This window comes from Numida meleagris, chromosome 9, assembly GCF_002078875.1.
Source record: "Numida meleagris isolate 19003 breed g44 Domestic line chromosome 9, NumMel1.0, whole genome shotgun sequence".
Lineage (NCBI taxonomy): Eukaryota > Metazoa > Chordata > Aves > Galliformes > Numididae > Numida > Numida meleagris.
The window spans coordinates 2661210-2682050 of NC_034417.1; the positions used below are offsets into that span (position 1 = coordinate 2661210).

The following is a 20841-nucleotide window of genomic DNA, read 5'->3' on the forward strand; positions in this document are numbered from 1 at the left end:
CAAGGACTCAAATCACACAGCTCAGCTTAAGGAAAATAACACAGCTTACAAATACAAGTTAAAAACTCATCTGCGACAGGAAGGCTATTTGCCTGTCAAGCATTAAGTACCAGCTTCAAAACACAAATGCATGGGGCTTCTCAGAGAGGCTGTATACTCAGAGGGGAAACACCTTGCATGTATTAGAGGCAACAGGTCAGCCCCTACAGGCAGATGTGGCTCTAGGCAGCTCCCTGCTACCTCACCTGCTGTAATAGAGGTGGTAGGTACCACACAGACAAGGCAACCTGGAATCCCTACCTGCTGGACCTCCAGATTTAAAAGCAGCCAGACTGCTGTAGGCAACTCCCCTTCATGCAAAAGCATAGACATGCTCACTCAAATTCCAAGAATGAGCAATCCTTCAAAAGGCTGGGACAGATAATCAAATGAAAAAGCAAAAACCTGGCAGAATTTTAGACATCAAATATCATTAGGAGACTTTTTTCCCCACCAGATACTGTATACAATGCCAATGTGAATATTATAATGCTGACAACTTGTTCTTGACTGAATTATGAATCTATTAATTTACGAAGAAAGAATGCAGTACTTGTGTCAATGTCTTCTGTTGCTAACTGCAGCAAATTAGTACATTTACCTCATATTATACAGCTGAAACATTTGTTTGGCAGAAACTCAGGACAGTAAAACATGAGAGATTAGTATGCTGTCATTTTTCTATAGTCCATATTTTTCCACAGCTGATGACACTTGAAAGCTAGGAGAGAACCTGCTCTGTTTTCACAGATTTACTCATCTACTAAAGTAGTATTTCTTTGTACTTGACATACAGCTATGCTGTACCCATCAGAGCTCAAGTCAGGGTTACCATGGTCAGACATTCCTCAAGCCAGGCACGCAGATAAAGAGAACGTGGATCAGAATGGAGGGTGGCAAAAGTGCTCCTGAACCCTGCTTGGTATAATGAGCCTACTTCACTCAGACTATGAAATAACAACACCGAAAATTGTTCAGGGATTAAGAGTGTTACTTAGCTCCATAATAAATTTCCTAAAAATGAATGTTTTCAAATTTATGATTGTCAAGAACTTTAACCTAATAGCATGGGCTGACAGACAAAATACTGCCGTGGGACTCAAGAAATTGCTGATTTGCCCATTGCATTTGGTCTAAAGAGATTCTCTCCTCTGTCAAACTGGGTATATACCATTTCCCGTTCATTTCATGATCGTAACAGAAGCATGAATCTATCAATCACTGCACAAAGTTGTTGGTGAAGAGGACTGTTGATGGGTTTTAGGTTCCTAATAGAGAGATGGGCACCTAAATCTCTGCTTCATATTAGACACCTGTTCCACAGTTGTCCCGTTCTGGGATGAGTTGCCTCTCCTCCTTTCTACTCAGGCCCTGCAGCTTTTTGATTGACCCACTCCGACTTAACCCTCATTTTATATTTGAAAAACACCTACCAGAAGTAGGGAATGAGAACTGATGCTAGAAACTTCCAGCCTTTATTTGGACACCTCCTAGTTATACTTGCAATTGAAATAAGAACCAAGTCTGTTGGAGGATCATTCTGTTGTGGTTTGGTGGTCATCAGAATGATCCGCTTTGCCTAAGCAGGTTACTTAAACTCATTTACATAAGACTGTGTAATTCAAAATGCCTGGCTTATTGTCACAATGACTGTTTTGCACTTTTTTCACATAAGCATGTATGTCTGAGATATTTTACATTTTACCTTCCCTTCTCTCAAAAGACCAAGCCACTGAGTATTTGAGGTCTTGGGAAGAGTCTAGAAAAAATGCTGCACCAGAAGCTTCTACTTTCTGGTGCAACATCTTGAATCTGCCAAAAGAGTCTCAGACTGACCTACAGGGAACTGGCCTCCTGCATTTAAAGCAGGGAGATTCATTAGCTTTCACACAAATGCATGTACTTTTCCAAGGAATAAGGCTTTAATATAGCTGTGGTGTCCAATCATGGCAATGAATTTTGCATGCTCTGAATATTATGTCAAACTGCACTCATTCAATAAATCAAATACTGGAAGCATTCCTTTTCTATTTCTCACATTTGTTTTCCTCACCTTAAAAAACACATGCATAGCAGCAGATAGAGACAACTGCTGTTTGACAAATACCACGCATAAAATATGCTGGCTGCAGCTAGTATTTCTTGAATGCTGAAATCTGTCACCATGCAGCAGAAATCTTAGTGATATTTTTCAAACCTTGGATTGTAGCAAAGTACATACACTGGATGATTTTCTGTGACAAGCTATGTGTAAATAAAGACAATTGAACTTTACCCCTTGTTCTTGGCAGATCTGGGTTAGTCTTTCCAGCTGCTCATCCTGAATAACCTTTGCTTTCTCGTACTGCTGAATCATCATCTCCATCTCCACTTTCACTGGAAGGACATACGCTGGAAAACACAAGCACTACAAGTTAACCCCGCTGTGATTTTTTTTTTTTTTAATTTTTAAGTCAGAGGGAAATCCTTTACATATCTTCATAAGCCAAAAAATAACCCCTCTTGCTTACAGCAAGAGAACTAGAGTATTTCTTCTGAGAAAGGATTTCTAACACATGAAATGCAGGTCATAAGCAGGGTCTAGATCTTGCTTGGTCAGATCTCCAATTGCCTGGCTGAGCTGAAATGCATCCTGCATTCTCTTCCTAGCTTTTTGCTAATACAGATGTTTCCTAGCATTTGCTGCAGATTTCCTGAATTGCTGGGTAGGAAGGATTTTCTGCTCAGAGCTGCTGCCCTCCCCTCTAAACCTGAACAGCATGGCTCCCTTTGGAAAAGAACAGCCTTAGAGCCCATAGCATTTAATTCCTAGACGTGGAGGTATGAAGTAAGTCCTTGATGGCAACAGCAGACTAAGAAGGAAATTTAAAAAAAACTAAAAGGCATTTAACTTCTATTGCTTTTCAAGCTACAGCCCAGTTTCTCCTGTCACAATACAGGCAAAGAGACTGATGAGCGAAGCCATTCAATGCTTATTGCACTTCTTGATGTTCTGCGATTTTCCATGAGATCCTGAACTTTTCTTGGATGCTTCAGTCACAGGGCTAAGACCTCTCCTCAACTCTGAATACAGAGTTTGGGCATCTAAACTAAAAATAACTGCTTGACTCCTTGCTTCCAGACACAGTCACCAGTTCTGCTCTCCGCAACCTTGACTTGCTAAGGAGATCTTATCTCTCCTGGTGTTTCCCCACAGAGGTCTGGGCAAAACAGTACCAACATACGCCTAGTTATTATGCCATGCAGCATAGTAGTGCTGCAGAGCACCTTCAGCTCAGAACCACCACAATAACAAAATGCTCCAGGAATCTGACATAAAAGTTGCACCAAAAACATTGGAAAATAAAGCAGCAAGACAGATACAGCTGTATGGGCACACAGATGGTACACAAATATTGGAAAAGCATACTGGAAGCAATTATTTCACAGCATTAGGAATGGTGCTTGATGTTGAGAGACAGGAAGCATGTCAGGTCAGATGCATTTACTTGACAAGCCTGGAGATGTGAAAGTGTCTCACAAAAAAATTAAACCAATCAATTATAAGGTCTCAAAGGGAACAGAAGAAACAGCCATGAAATTGAGATCACCAGCCTGTCAGGTAATTCTACGAGTCACAAACTGAATCACCACTCACCATCAATGATCCTCTTCACTCTCCATATTCGTAGTGTGATAATAAGGCTGATAGCATCCCAGGGGCTGTTGGGGCCATTAGCCACTGTTGAGGCCACCATTGGTGCCAAGGACAAGATTATGACAGCACCATCAAATACCTGGAGAAAAATGACTTTTTTCAAACCCGTCCTGAAGATCACAAGCCCTGTTTTTTCTGTTCAAGGTCATGAAGGGCTCCCACTTCCCCAAAATGAAATGAAATTAGGGTATGTATTTGAAAGGGATATGAGAAGTGGACAAGCCCCCCAAAGGCTGCTTCCTTTTAAGGCAGCATAACAAAATTCCTTAGTGCTTCACCCACATTTTATGAGGTGAGGAGAGAGAAACTGCGGTAGGAGGGCAGGAAGAGAGAAAGGTATTTGGACCTACTGGCCAAAATCTCCACGTAGAAGTGTTAGACTAAATGCTATTACAGCTCAAGACCTTCATTATCATTGGTATTTATTACTCATTATTTGGCATGATTATTTGCCCGCCCGCCCTCAAAATATAGTCCCTGCCCACAGATCTTACTGTCTGAAGGAAGAGATCAAGAATACAAGTAGAAAAAGATGGTGCAAAGTGATTTAATGGCTCTTAGCCATGTCTTGACTACATAACATGTGGGAACATCTGTGCAACAAGACAAAGATTCTCTGCTCTCACGGTTACTGGGCAGCAAAATTTTCAAGGATTTTGACAACGTGGACTATTCAGAATTTGTACGGTGCCAGTTTCATTGTGGATTAGATCAGAAAAGGCAACTGTATTCATTAACAGTCAGATTTAATTAAAGAAAACAATTTCCAATTAAAATTGTTTTTGTTTTTTTTTTGTCAAATGAGTATTTTCTATCAGAAAACTGCACACAAATATTCAATCAGTTCTAACTTCAACTTGATTACAGGAAGGTACATACACAAGTCGCATGAAAATGTCTACTCATATTGCTCATTATCTCAGGGTAGCAGTAACAACTGTTGGACTAGCACAACTCGACCAGTAAAATCCATAGGCCCATGCAGCAAAAACCCCACAATTCTCTCCCTCTCCTGTAATAAAATATTTCCAAATATCACACTCCTTGAGAGTCTTACAGAAAAGGAAACTGCATCATACACTTTTGCATTCACGTATATAATGAGAGGAATATGCATACTTATCTGAATTAAAAGGTATCTGCATCAGATCTGTAACAAAGCTACCCAAAGCAGTTCTTAATACTCTTACTGCATCTGACTGGAAAACAGTGCAAAGAGTAAGATTGCTTACCTCTATTTTGTTTTCAATGTAATCCCATATGCCAAGGACCACAATCCTCAAAATAGTCTAGTAAAACAGATTGGGAAAAAGTGATTAATATTATTATAATTTTAGATAAACATTTAGTCCTTTACCTACTTAAGGGCTCATTTTTGTCTTATCTAAGCATTATGTATCCCTTCTAAATAATACTGAGGAGCTAGAAACAGCTACGCCTCTGCATAGTAGAATAAAGTACGGTTTTCCAGCCACCATATTAACTCAGTGAAACTTCATAAACAAGTTCCGAGTTCAAACGTTCAGTCTTTCCAACCTTCTAAAGTTTCTTTTAGACATGTGAGATTCAAATTACCACAACAACAAACAAACAGAAATACACAAGAAACAAAATAGCCCAAACAGACCTAAGCCTTCAAAAGATCCGCTCCTGGGCTCCCTCAGGAGCGTGAGAATGGAAGAAAATTCTCATTTCTTGCTGTCTTTGATACGTTAGTGCTTTCTATTTCCTAATGAAAAGGAAGAGCCACTGTCTCTCTTCACGCCCAAAGCAGCTGATATTTCATCAATCTAAAGAGCAGAAGCTCTTATTCTCCCCTTGCCTGAGTGCAGAGTCCTTGCCTTATTATGAAGTCCCGGAAAGCCATAGGATAAGAGAGAAAAAAAATCTCTATGATCCTCCCCTATTAATCAAAACAGCTGTAAGTAACATCAGTAACTAGAAAAGAGGAAGAAAGAAAGAACACAGAATGAACCAATGGTGAATTCCCATTAGAAATCCAATGGCATTGTTTCCTCCCCCCCCCTTTTTTTTTTAAAGTAGCCTATAGTAGACAATTAAAGGAAAATAAATGTGATGATTGAAATTGAATTCACATAAAAGCATAACTGATGGGGATGTTTTCTGCTCACTGCAACTCAGACATGACAGGCATGAAGATTCTAACTGCACCTGCATGACTTGTGAAGACGACTAAATTTCTTCTCCATTAAAGACCAGTACCAATGACAGAGAGCTCAGCAGGCCTATATTCGAGTGGTCACTGTGCCAAGAACTGCACTGAAGGATCTAAGTGACTATATGATGAATAGACATATCAACCCTTCATTAAAAATGCAAACATCTTTAAATCCCAACCAACTCTGAATTTATGCCAAATACAGCAGCATTAACTAACTGCAGAACACTGGATTTTTCAGAATGGTACTGTTCCCATGCACGGTTTTGCCAAACCTCGTGAGCCCAGTTGCCTCACTTGGCCCAGGATGACTGCACTGAGCTCTATCTTGGCACTCCAAACCTTAACCTGCTCTGCAGAGGGAGACATTGCTGTGAGAGAGACATCGCTTTCTAAGGCTGTCTCATACCACAAATAATCAGGAAAGTCAGTCAGCCAGCACTCACACAGGAATGGCATATGTGAAGCACTGCTCAAGTCCAGCTGAGAAAGGGAGCTGCTAGCCAGAAGAGCAAATGTTGCACTCTTTTCCTTCTACAAAAAAACGATGAGACTATGTAGACACAAAGAACTAACTGCTAATGCTGCTGGTCTCTGCTCCTAAAAAGAACATTTTACTTCCAAAGCACTTTACAAATGAAGCACGGGAACAAAAATTTCCTTATGAAGCTGTATGCACAGGGGTTTTAGATGGGGAGGAAGAAACACCAGCAGCCTATGAATCCTCTCACCACTCCAAGTTTGCCAGTGTGATGTGATGTGAGCACAATGTGTAACTACACAAACTGGTGTACGACTAAGATACTCCTGCAGCCTCGGTATCCCAGCTCCTCTAAAAGGAACTCCCTCACTCCCCACTGAGAAGCTGCCCCAAGTACAAGTTACTCACGAGCACACAAATCCTGCTACATTAGTTAACCTGGGGTCCACCACAGCAAGCTCCACAGCAGGCAGCCATTGGGAAATGCACGAGGAAAAGCAGTGCCTTCCTAAAAGCACGCGGTGCTGCCTTTACAACAACCCTGCTGACAGCATAGAAAAATCTCGGTCGTTTTCTTCTGTGCTTCGGCATCATTTATGAAGCACTATGTCAATAAGCAATGAAAGGATGGCTGAACACTTCAGATGCTTACAGTTAGCTGATTGGGAAAGCCTTTCCTCTTTCAGACAGGAGTGCACAAAGATCTGTCCTTTGCAGTGATTGGGCAGATGCGCGCAAAGAAAACAGAAGCAATGTCTCAACTCTAAATGTTATTTCACATGGAACTGCTGAGGGAATGCAAATAGGGATTTTCCTTTCTGCCTTTTTAATTCCTCACTGCAGTGTTTAAATCAGGCTGCACGACTGTCACATTCGTGGGCCTGTGCTGTTCCAAGGGCTGGATGCTAGCACAGATATTTTCATTTTCAGCCTGCTGGTGTGAATCAGCACAAGCCAGCAATGACGGGAAGTCTGTCTGGCAGACAGCAACAGTTCTTGGTGCCACATCTAGAAGATAGGCTTCCTCACAACAAACGTCTCGATGACGAGCATCTCTGCCTACAACTAGAGCAAGCAAATTAAAGGAAAGGAGAGCACAAGGGCAGAGCAAACCCTGCTCCCTACCTGAGAGACAACATCTTCAGAGCAAACAGTTGAGGGCACAGAATAAGCTTTAAAAACGTTTGCTTTGCATGGAAAGTCTTGAAGCTATCCACTGGCATCATCCACCAGTTTGTTGTTTTTAACAAAACAAGGCACATCCAAAAGCCATGTAGGGCAGCTCTGCCTCGGTGCCCTGCTCCAAAAAAGCACCTTAGATGCATGAGTCTCACAGACACGTGCACCTGGTGATACAGGTGTGGTATGCCCATGGTTTCCTGGTAAGCCTTTTCCACTGGCAACTTCAAACTCTTTTGCTTTCTCTGCCCTCCAGTGTGACCACTGATGCTGTCGTAACTCTTAACCAGGAGTCTGAACCAAGCACACCGGGATTTCTCTATGCACATCTCCCTGTTCAACACAATAAATACTTTGACTGAAATGAAAGCGCTGGTGTTACTTACAAGTAACATTTCAGTATTTTTTTTCTAAACAGCCACAAGCATCCTTCAAACAAATGCATATTGCACTTGACTGTGTGCTTTCTCTATACAGAACTTAAAAATAAGAACCTGCAGCAGAACCTGAAAAAAATAGAGACAGAAATAAAATTTGGGCAAAGTTTTTATGCACCGTACATGGATCAAACCGAAAACCACAAAGGAATTAGAAGAGTACGGCAACTTTAACATTCAGATGAAACAGAAACGATAGTTGTGACTCTTGCCATTTGTAGAACTGACACAAGAAAATACAAAAAAAAATGAAAAAATAGAGAAGCACCGCTGTTTTCTACTGATGCGTGGGCATTTTTCAGCACTGCAGCAAATGCATACACACAGTTCCGCATTACACTACAGGCATTCTGCATTTCTGGATGCATAGGCTTGAATGCAAACATTAGATATCACTGAGTATTTATTTTTCTGTTAAAGGCCACCACCAGGTTGGTCTTTATTTTTTGCTGAAAAAAAATGCTTTGACACTTCTTGACCAGAGAACTTTTAATTAGAAAGTCCTTAACATATACATCTATATGTAGATATAGGTATGTATATAGGTATGTATATATCTATATATACACACATATCAGAAATACTTCCTGAGGAAAGCTAAATTACATAGAAGTCTGCCCAGTGTACCAATAAAAGCAAAGGACTAGACACTTCTGTGAACTTTTTTTTTAGATGGAGTAAAGACAGATTAAAGAAAAATAAACCATTTTTTCAAAAAGAAATGTAATTTTGAAGTTGACATTGTTCATTGCTGACACACAGTTGCTTGCACAACATTGACTGCAGTATAGCTTGTGAAGAACTGTGATGCTGCAGGTTCTCTCTCTAATTTGGCAGGGAAACCTGGCCAAGTCCTTTGCTGAGCCAGCTGTGTGAATTCCCACAATCTGCGTGAGCTGGCCACATTTGTTAGCTGACTACAGGGTACATTCAGTGATTTTTAAATACTTCGTTGCTTGCGTTGGTAACGTACTATTTACTGCCCAGTGACTTGCTGTGCCATTACCACCCACAGCATAAAGAAATCCAAAGGAGGCAGCTCGGGGGTGAGGCTGGCCCACCACGCTTAGCTACTGGCAAAGCAGAGCAACTCTGCATTTCAAAACGAGGTGGGGATTGCACAACAGATGAACAGTGAGCAGGGTGGAAAGGGCCTTTAGTAGAGCACTTCTCTCCTTCCACTGCCACAAAACTCCGGCAGAAACTGTAAGATCAAGCTTCTGCCTTTAGGATATATCTCATAACACCAAATATTTATTGAAATATTGCCCAGAAAGAATACCTTGTACCCACTCTATGATTTATAATCTCTGGCCTGGGTCACTTTGCAGAGGCCTGAGCTCATTTACTACCTAAAAGAATCTTCTTTTACCACCTTCTGGTATGCCTGTCCTGACATACTGCATTACTTGTTCCACTGTATGCACTTCCCCAGCCTGCATAGCACTGAGGAACATGCTGGCACCTTTAAATGACACATCATCCTGCTTCCAGGGCACAGGCATCCTCCTCACAAGGTTTCTCTCCAACCAAAGCTCCGAAATGAAGAGGATAACTACTGACCTCACCTTGCATCTCACACAGTACAAAAAACTGCCGACTTACTGTGCTCTGTAACACTGTGGGTCTATTAGCACATGTAGTCACATAGAAATAAGTAACTGCAAAAGCTTGGCGACACTTAAGACACATGAATGCAGTACATTTTTCTTCACTGAGTACCACTAATACTCTATTAGGGTACCACTGAGTGCTCAAATGCATCTTCGCATGAGAGCTGCGGTTCACTCGTTGTCCTGCAACAGTCGTTCTTAGAATGTGGAGAAAAATAATTTTTTAAATGAAAACTCTTCTGGATTGACTTGAAAGGGCTTTACAGGAATAGATACGGTTCAGTACAGATGCAGGACATTACTATAAGGTAAATGCAGACTGGACCAAAAATTGGTCTTAAGCAACCTTGCTTCAGAAGATCCCTCGTGGCATGATTACAATAGCATTAATTCTTATCTTCATAGTGCACAGTGCAGAGGGTGTTGGCCTGTGGCTATCAGGAGATGAAAGCATAGCTGAAGTACTGATAGAGCACACCATACAATAAATACGTTCTTGGAAATGAAATGGGCAGGCTGACATTTCAGGAGTGTCTCGAGCTAAATCACTTAGGCCTCTACAAAACCTGCTAACTACTTCTTTTGTGAAGTAAGAAAAGCAAGTGGCTAGAAACGAGATTTCCCAGTATACTAAATACTTTTTTTTTTTTTTATACACACTAGCAAAGAAGGAAGCTTACATTTACCTTTAATTGCATTAGTATATAAAATCTGTATCTTTGTTACTAGATCTTCCCTTGTCAATCACCTTGCACAAAAATCAAATGATAAACAGTCAGCAACGCAGGGCATTTGTGCGCCATGAAAAACATCATGTGCACATGGAATGAATGTAAACACTCAGAAAAGAAGTCCCATTTTATGGAAGAATTACAGAATTAATAGAAGATTATTACCTTTCTGCTTAGCTGTTTGAAGCATGACAAAAAAGCAACAAAATAAACAGCTGATTTCTGCAATGAAAAATTCTTCAGGAACTGTAACAAATAATCTAAATGGGAAAGACATGATTTTCTTAGGTCTGTCATTTGGGACGTGTTTCCTAAAAGTTTTCTACAGAACATTAACAGGAACATCATCCTTAGGAGGTTTTATTATTTCCAAGAACTGCTAGATGTAAAACATCAGAGTGAGTACTAAGAGCTTCATTTTATCGTACAAGATGGCATTTTCTTCTTCCTAACAGTGAAAACATAGTTGTGAGCCAGAGCTAATTAAAGAAATCCTTTTTCAACCAGTACCCCAGATCTACTCTACTCAATTCAAGGACTTGTTTCCTGGGCACAGGAAAAAAGTTGCTATTCTTCAACTGCCTAACTTGAAGCACATCAGAAGACTTGGTTTCTCCCTGGGAAACACTCAAGTGCTGAAAGCTAGCAGAATGCCTGAGTGCTTGGCTGACTGAAGCACACACAGAGCAATGCAACCAACCAATATCAAAGAGCTTGATTCTTGCACGCAAATGGTCTCAACAGTCTTAGTGGCAAAACAGAACTGAACAACAGCTACAGAATCAGATACTTGCAGCAACGTGATACGGCTATTAAATACAGACTCCGGTCCACTTACCAAAATACTGTGACTCTCCCCATCTTCCTTTTCCCAGCCAACTATTACCAAGGCTGAATTTGCCCTCTTGACAGGGTGTAACCCCAGCCTTGCTTTGCTGTTGGTACTTGGGTTTCCCCCCCACAGTCTTTTTCTTCTCTTCTGTCTTAACATCTGGGTAACGTTCAGTGCACAGACAAATTATAGTGATGTATGTAAACAGAGACAAACATACACAATCATCACCACTAGTAAATCCTATTCAAAATACTTGGAAAAAAAAGCAAGAGGAGTTTATGTGCACTTCACTTGAATACAGATAGTTTAACGTTGCAAAAGTTAGAGACAGCAACAGAAAGAAAATGTAAAATTGACAGAGTGCAATAAATTCCTTCAAGACTCATGGCGATAACACAAGTGTATAGAGAGCTGGAAAATGCTCCAAGTCCAGCTACTTAATTTTGCAGGCAAATGTTCTGCTGGCAGTTGCTAGTTGCTGGCATGTTTGCCCCCTTCACTTCAACCAAGCAGAACGCCAGTGCCTGTTTAACTCCACCATGATGAGACTGTAAGTACTTGCAGTGTCTTTACAGCACTCACTTTTAACCAGTTATGCTTTCCAAGACATTCGGATTTTTTGCTGAAAGTTTTCTGTTTTTCAACAAGTTTCTTTTTCTTTATTTCCCCTCCCCCAAGTTTCTATTACTTGTTCTTTACATCCAATTTGAAGTCTCTTTGAAGAATGATGTATCTACCTTTATAGCAAATGGGAACCAAACTACAGAAAAAGTAATAAACGCCCAATGCTGGGACATGATACTTGCAAAGGAAAAAACCCTCTTTGTACACCAGAAACTTTCAGCCCCTGGTTTGGGGAAGAAAGCACTGACTGAAGGACCAAGCACCAGTTGCCTGTTATATCCAAGCAAATCAATTAAGCCTGCTCAAATCTGGAAACCTATCCTTGGCATCAGCAGTCACAGAATGCATTCATTATAGCTCACAATCTTCTCAACGAATAACAAAGACAGCTGACTCATTGTATCAGGAATTAGAGGGAAAAAAAGCCTCCGAAGGCACATAAAACAAAGATGGAGGAAAAATGTCTTTCTATGATCTGCAGTTTTTACATTTCATAATCTTTTGAAATTCAAAGCTTTTGATTTGGGTGAAAAAAATTGACTTTGTTTTTCTTCTGAGGAAGCACATTTCAACACAAACAGGTGTGCTGCTGTTCATTAAATGAACCTTGCACAAGACCAACCCCAGCAAACCCAATGGCAAAATCACATCCTCATTCTCTTCCAGATCTGAGGTCTTTGAGGATATCCAGATACTTTGTAGAGTCCACCTCTGTTGCTTTAACCAAATCAAGGACTTTGAGCTGCCAGAAATGCATTTGATGAACCAATATCCGAAAATTCTACCCTCCCTTATGCTCATTACATGGCTGCTTTGTGACCTCATTTTTCAATGGTGTAAATCCAATCCACAATCAAATAGGCAAAGGAAGGTACTTTGAAAGACAGAAACAACTAAAAAGGGAGTAGTAAGAGGTTTATAAAAAACTAGGACAGAAAGCAAAGAAAGGTAATACCAAATATCTAATGCAGAAAGGAAGAAAATACCCAAAACGCAAATTCAAAATGAGAACGATGAGTCAGGCAATCAGCTTTGGCTGTGTGAAGTATTTCTGTTACTGTTTTCCAGCAAAGCGTTTCCGAACCCCATCCACTTGTTCAGGTACTCTGTTTCAGTAGAACTAAAACTCTTTCTTTCTGCCTTGAGATAGGTGAGAACTGGCCTGGTGGATTCATCCGCGCTGCCACAAGCAACTTAACAAAATCTGCCTGTATGTGAACTGAACTATGGAGGGGATACAGGAACAAGACACTGCATCATGCTTTGGGGAAAGTGGTAAAAGTGAGTAAAAACAGAACCTGAGACTACACTCAGCAGAAGAAAATCAAGGAACACAGGAAAACTTGCTGTGGGACAAGCTCAAGACAGCAACAAAGAAGAGGAGAGTGAATAAGTGCAGCCATGCTGACAGCAGCAGTTTCTACAGGCTGATCCTGCTGGAAAGCTCAGGATTACAGGTACCTCCAGGGTGCTGATTCCCACTGGAGAAAAAGAAGATTCTCAAGGAGAGGGGAAAGTATTTATTTACAGGGAATGGACGTTATCTACCAAACCCGACCCTTCGAGAATCAGGATTGGCAATGCACAAAGAAAGGATTCTGCAAAACTTTTCAACGGTTTATGGGTTCTTTTTCAGGCAAATTATATGTAAGCTACAACCCACGGTCACTGTCAAACGATGGGAAATGTACAAAGGAATTATATGCATTTGTGTAGCTCCAGCACCAGAGAAGACTGAGATGCAAAGCCATCTTGAGACCCCTGACTGGAATCAAGGAATCCTTTCTGAAAGTGCCCAGTGGCAGTCCTGATACACTAGCTAGAAAACCCCCATAATGAGCAGAAATACAAGATGATACATGTCAATAAATTTCATTAACTGAACCACAGAAATAAACAGTGGTATAATATGGTAAGTATGAATCCAACACAAGTAATCTACCAATCATTTACATATACCACAGCTCCCTGTTTGAGGTTTTTGAATATCTTTGTAATCTTCACCAAAACGTACCACAGAGTGAAGACCTTAACTTCGTTTTGGATGAAAATATTTTATCCTACAGAACTAGAAAGTGTGTTTTCAAATACATAAGCCCAGGTCGTCTTCCAACATTCCAGTTGGCATCATGTGACAAAAAATATAAAACTTATTTTTTTTGGTGACAACTAACACATTATAATGTACCTGGAAAAGTAGCCTTAATAGCTTTGGAATTTTCAGGTGTAGTCTAAATGTCTCCATATGAATGACTTCTCTTTGGAATGAAGTTGAAAACTATAATAGAAATCCCAATTTGTTATACCTTGACTACAGCTTTCTCCAGTTTCCGAAAATATATTCATCAAAATATTTGGAAAGAAATTCACCATTTGTTTCATTCTCTTACTGTGTTTACATGCAGCAACCCAGAACATCCGAACTACCCACATAAACTATGAGAGGAGATCATTCCACTCTTAAAACAGATCTTTTTATAAAATAAGATCTGCGATGTAAACTAATTCCTTATTCCCAGTGACACTAATAAGATTTCTGTGAGGAGAAATGCATGAAACAGGCCTCTTCCATGTCTGTGGTGATCCAGAGATGACTATCTTTTTGTAGCTGTTCAACTCTAATTTGTCTTCTGTGTTCCCTTGCCTATTCTAGGCAACTGACAAACAGCACTAATACAAACAAGATCTTTCAGTTGGCTAAGAGTACTAACTGTTACATATTTTTTTTTCTTTTCTTTCCTTAAGTGCACTCTGTTACATTTATTCATAATAAAACCAGCGTTAAATTCTTGCTAATTCAGGGGACAGCATAAAAATACCTTGCAGTGCATGGTGAAAGTCTTTGATCATACATACCTCTGAAAAGAAAACAGACAGGATGACTAGGCTGATCCAGTGAATTACTCCTGCAAACTGTGAAGCACTTGAAACTGCAATTAAGACAATACAAGGAAGCATCATTTTAGTAGTAGAATGCAACTTATGTTTAACATCATTAGTACTCCTGCAACTTACATGCGGGTCAAGTTTTCTTTCCTGAATTTCATAATGGAAAAACCAGAAAGGGAGTGGGATGTAATGGGACATGTAATTGCAGAGTTATCAGCTGTTCCCTCTAATCCAGGCCAGCACGTTAGCAGCTGCAGCAGCTTTGCATTGGATCTTTCACACATCAGACTGCTGGTAAGCAGTGACATACGTGTTCTAGGTCTTTGTTACTGCTGCACACTCTCACTCCATGCATTGCATTAGTATGAAATGTGTGACTAAATCCTGCCTACCTAAAAGTTCAGACAGAATGTTGTAAGGAAACAATGCCCCATTATTCCCACATCACTCCTTCTATTCAGTCTGACAATTCAGCTCAGAAGACCAATAATTGGAACAGGTGATTAAAAACTAGTGCTTATACTAGACTTTTAAACCCATTTCTAATCATCCAACTAAGGTTCTGTCGGAAGCTTTACAGCAGAGATTGCCTTTATGGGGTTAAATCAATGTTTTGAAATGTGAAGGATTTCTCAAAGAAGTTAAACTGAACTTCTATGTTCAAAGCACCCTTCAATGCTGACAAAATAAAGCACAAAGCCCAGAGTCCAGTGTCTGAACTACTGGCAACTCTTACTCTGGAGGTCACATACTCTGAAGTTTTGATTAAAACAATGAAGGAAAAACCCTCTTTCTTTACTTTAGAGCATTAGTGAGTCCACCTTTCCTACAGCAGATGGATTACAATACTCTGTGCGGTCCTGCCATTTCAGAGAGCCATGTAACTGCAAAGCTCAAGGTAATCAATGACTCTGTGTGCACAGAAATGCAAGATTATGGTGGAATTAACTAAGTCCCAAGAACATGTATGGCATGCACTAAATCAGGCATCTTATTTTAAAACTAGAACTGATTAAAATGAGAAGAGGAGTAAAGGAATGTAGAAAGAGATGAGGATAACAAGAAGAAACATTGATGGGGCTGCTGCTGTAACTCTCACAATGGAAGCTCATCCAGGACTTGATGTGAGAGGGGTTGCTGCAGTGCAGCAGAGGAACTACTTTGAGATGAAACAACAGAAAAATGTTGTATTTTTACCTGTCCCGAGACACTGTCTTTATATGGTGGAATAAAGAACAAGAAATCAAAACCACCTGTAAGCTATTTTTCAGAGCAGCAGACACACATACAAGGCTCCAGCTGCCCCTTAGTGGACAAAAAATATATAACAGTAGGAATTTTGACAGAAAATCAGTTTCTGATGGAGGAGTGTGCTGGATCCACTGCCAGACAGCGTGCAACCAAATCGCCAGTAAAACAGTAAATCTGCAAAGTCTTCCAAGCCAGAAGCTTTTGCTGAAGAGCTGAATCACTAACCCATCACTGACTTCGTGCATTTGCTTCTTCCAAAAGACTCTCTTTCATGAAAGGTGTACAAAACGAGAGAAGGCTCTTCTTCTCCAAGAGGTGCTCATCCCCCACTCTGTGGCAGCTTGGGGGCATCACTGGGATTCGGTTTGAGGCAAAGCATCTAAAAGCTGTTCAGTTGCTACCTTTATCAAAACAGCAACGCACATTTATTTTACTTGTCATCTTTTTTAGAAAGAAAAATTGCAGCTAAAAGCCAAGGAATTTTGCTTTATTTCGCATTTTGCTTGTCTGGTGCTATGGGGACAATGTGAATACAAATCCAGGATGCTTTTTAGTCATGAAGATGACAGTTCAGTATACAAGTGAAGTACAGCTAGCTTCAGTCCACCTCCTCCTCCTTTCATTTATACTCAAAATGCATACCTGGAGAATAGGAATGAAGAATGCACCCCTACAAATATGAGTAGCCATTATAGAAGCTTGTACTATCAGCTCTTGCTTCTGATTGATGTTGTTCTTGATGACGGTTCCCTGCTAGATATAAACAAGTTTCCGCAAGGAGTAGACAGCAGATGCTCACTGCATGGTTTGGGCAAGCCTGCAACGCATTCATGCAGAGATATCACTTCATCTCAGTACTCATTTTCCCTGGACAGCTACGCACATAGTCAGACAGGACCGTGATCCAGCAACCAGGTGGAATGATGTGTTGCTTTTCAGCTCCACGGTTTTCGGGAAGACCCGATGCCTTCTACAGATATATCTGCTGTAGGTGACTGCAGAAGGAGGACCATGCTAAGATGACTGCCTGACTTGCTCTCCCCCAAAACCTCTGAAGATAGAGAAGGGACAGCATAGCCTGCATTTCTGAGTGCAGGAGTAGGGGTTGGAACTTTCCAAGTTCAAAATACTTGCATCACATGATAAGACATTATTTTGTTAATGCACATTCTACACATTTGCAGGCCTGGTTTCCATCACTGACACTGACAGTTTTGTGTATGGGAAAAGTACAACGAAGGACTGAAATAAAAATACAAGAAAGATGCTTTCAAAATGACACAACCAAAAAAGAAAGGACTTTTCATGCAATAGTCTTTCACAAAAAACTCAAAGCACATTAAAATCTCGTTTAAAAGAAAAAAGGAGACTTCCTAAATAATGATCAACATGGATTAGCATTTGTTATTGCAAATAAAACTGCCATAATGTATCCTAATGCACTGCTCAATTTCATATAGAATATGAAATCATTATAAAAACAAATTATATTAAAAAAAGCATGATTATGCTTTTTACCACTTCAAGGTAAGCAATGTACATTCCTTGTATAACACAACTGCCATACCAAGCATCAAGATAATCTTTATCTGATTTTAATCAAAATCGAAAGAGTTCAAATTAACAAAGGCAAGAAGTGTGATGAGTTGATGCATTAGTTATAATGCAAAGTAGCAACACAGAGCTACATCCTCTCAGGTGCTGAGAGAATCCACACAGACAGGGCAGGGATAGCCTCTCAACAGTGAAATCATCTGACGTGACCAAGCACCTTTAGGTCACATACAAGGTGCAAGCTGTTGAGTTTTTAAGAGTATGACATGCACCAGATACAAAGAGGAGAAGTGGGCCCTAAAATATAGTCTTCTCTTCAGAAAAATAAATGGTAAGAAAGCAAATGATTCCAGAGGAAAGCCTCCAGAACTGTACTGAAAGTTTAAGACAAATCAACAGAAACAGCTTTTTAAACTCTATGACTCTACATGAAGTGATAACTCTACATATGAACATAAAGTTGTAGTACCTCAATAAATGCAGTTCCTCATTCAGTTTTTAAGGACTTACACTCATAATTAGCATCCCTGACTCTTCTGAAAGCTACAGGTTTGTCCAAGTCATGGGTTTCCCCATCCAAAATGGTAAGTTCCAAGAGACTGCTGAAAGTGACAAATGTAATGAAATGGTCATGCTGATAACTGCATGTGCAGTATGGACAGATAGGGCTGTAAAGAGGGCTGGGGGCAAGCTTGGGCAATGTTGTGGAAAGACAGCTCAATCACTGATTCCTCTTGAAGGGTTTATAAAATGGTTGCAATTATCAATCAAGTCCCCTAAAGTAATCTTATTACAATTATGATACCTAAGTCTTACACTGAAAGATAACTTCACTAATATCAACAGAAAAAAATCATGAAAATGGCAGAATGACAGAATAAAAACTACACTTGCCTAGTTTAAAGTTGCCATAGAGGATACCAGACTGTGACTCTTTCATGCTGTACATTTGTGCATTCATGGGATTGTCTGAACCCCATTTCTGACATTTCAACATATTTGTAGTGAGGTGCTAAAGGCTGCTCTACAACAATTAGATGGAAAAGTGTAGCTGGTATTTATGATATAAACCTGACATGAACACAAGAGCAAAAAGGAAAAAAAAAGAATGGAAGAAAACAGCAGTAGAAAATAAAGCAACATGAAAAATTGCACTGTGGAACCTGTGTAGAGTGAATTCAGATAAAGCAGAACTCCAGTTAGGCAGTTATTTGAATCACTGTATATTAGCAGAGTAGAATAAAAATCTGTATAATTTCAGCACACTACAAGATAGAAAACCATAACTTCAATTCCTACCTACCTCAGTAGAAGTACATTAGTAACAAAATGGCATGAAATACCCTAGAACGTTCATCATATCTGTCTATCCGTGTGTATGTGACAAGGATCAAGCAGATTAACAATACTTACGATTTTTGTCCTTCGTATACAGAGTGTTTCTGACCTAAAGGACAGACCTTTTCAGATACCAACATGCAGATATCCGCACATACACTCCGCTCACATCCTCTGAAGATGTGTCCTATATGAATTCAGTCAGCAAAATGGAGAGGGGACTGACTTCACTATGCCAAGGTTCCACAGGCACACAGTTCTTGCCTAGCCTACTAACCATTTACATGGTAGGGAAAAAAAATCCCCACCAATCTCCAACCCATCCCTTCAAAAACCTCCCAGCAAGTTAAGCCCTTATTTCATTAAAAAATAAAAAAAAATCCCCCTACTCACACTGGAGAAGCTTTATATCTATTAGGAGCTCCAGAGTCAGAAGAATCACCACCAACACTACACAGGCTACCAGGAAACTGTTGAGACTTGCACTGAGCAAAAATACCTGCCACACAGCTGCTCGTCTCCCACAGCACGGTTTTAGCCAGTTAGATCTAAGAAAAGAAAATTAAGAGGGAAAAAAAAAAGAAAAGAAAAGAAGTGAAAACGGAAGAGAGCTAGAGAGCAGTGGACTCAAAACAATCAGTTCTGCTGTTACAGATACACTCATCAATATTGTACGTAGACTGCGAAACTCACTCACTGTTTTTTTTTAACTAAGGTTGGGCCATTTTCCAAATGAATACAGTGTTAAATCCTGTTTGTATTTGTCGACTGTATGATCCACTTTAATAAGCGTGGTTAATTGCAACTGTTACAGGGGCAAAACTTCACACTGGGGATCGTTTGTGTCTCAGCTTTAATGAGTTACTCCAACCCTCTTGAGAATACCAGTACTCAAGCGTCTTCCAATGGACTGAGTAATGCCATGCTGATTATCATATAAGCTTTTCTACTTTCTTCCTTTCTCACTATTTTTCATGCACCTTGATTTTGACATACATGCTACAATTACTTATCTGTGGCAACCAAGACATAACAGGATGCTGCAATTCAGTTAGAAGATAATGATGTTTTATAACAGATTCTCTGGCATATAATGTTATTGACTTGCACCTTTATCCCTTTTCAGGTATGAGACAAATCAGATAAGAGCAGCAATCAGTTGCACATCATGAAAAAGAACAACAGGATTTTGGAAAGCACCAAAGTTTAAGTTCAGATACTCCACAGCTCTGCCTATACTAGCAAACACTACACAGCCAAAGCGTCAAAGCAACTGGCTGAGGCTGCCTAGAATCATAGAATGGCCTGGGTTGAAAAGGACCTCAAAGATCATCTAGTTTTAATCCCCCCAGCTGTGGGCAGGGTCTCCAACCACTAGACCAGGCTGCCCAGAGCCACATCCAGCCTGGCCTTGAATGCCTCCAGGGACGGGGCATCCACAACCTCCTTGGGCAACCTGTTCCAGTGCGTCACCACCCTCTGTGTGAAAAACTTCCTCCTAATATCTAACCTACATCTCCCATCTCAGTTTAAAACCATTTCCCCCTTGTCCTATCACTATCAACCCATGTAGACAGTCGTTCCCCCTCCTGTTTATATGCTCCCTTCAAGTATTGGAAGGCCACAATGAGGTCTCCCCAGAGCCTTCTTTTCTCCAAGCTAAACAAGCCCAGTTCCCTCAACCTTTCTTCACAGGAGAGTCTAGCTCGTCTGTTTTGTTGAAGTCACCAGTCTGTTTGTGCATCAGGCCAGAGGTCACCTTGTTTTGGAGGAGAAAGAAGGTTCAGGTAAAGCGAAGGGAGCTGTGCTATGCCACCAGTTTTAAGGGCCAGAGAGCCCTTGATCGCTTACTTAGTAGTACAGATATAGTCTATGAGTTCTAAGGTTCAAATGAACCAAGAGAAGAAATTAAAAAGAGCACATAGCTATTACTTCAACAACAAGTAATACTGATTGCTGAAATTACAGTTCACAACTCCCTATTTTCCAGTGTG

At 40.3% G+C, this 20841-nt stretch overlaps 1 protein-coding gene across 5 annotated transcripts in view; it reads right to left on the reverse strand.

Annotated features, from left to right (window-relative positions):
* The window catches only part of TMEM266 (transmembrane protein 266), an 81008-nt gene that overhangs the window by 21248 nt on the left and 38919 nt on the right, over window positions 1-20841 (reverse strand). For all 5 annotated transcript variants that reach the window (XM_021406861.1, XM_021406857.1, XM_021406860.1 and 2 more), the window contains 5 exons: window positions 19241-19395; window positions 14672-14745; window positions 4969-5025; window positions 3677-3815; window positions 2315-2430 (listed from right to left, as the gene is read on the reverse strand). In XM_021406861.1, the coding sequence (XP_021262536.1) occupies window positions 2315-2430; window positions 3677-3815; window positions 4969-5025; window positions 14672-14745; window positions 19241-19395 (541 nt within the window). The remainder of the gene's footprint in view (window positions 1-2314; window positions 2431-3676; window positions 3816-4968; window positions 5026-14671; window positions 14746-19240; window positions 19396-20841) is intronic.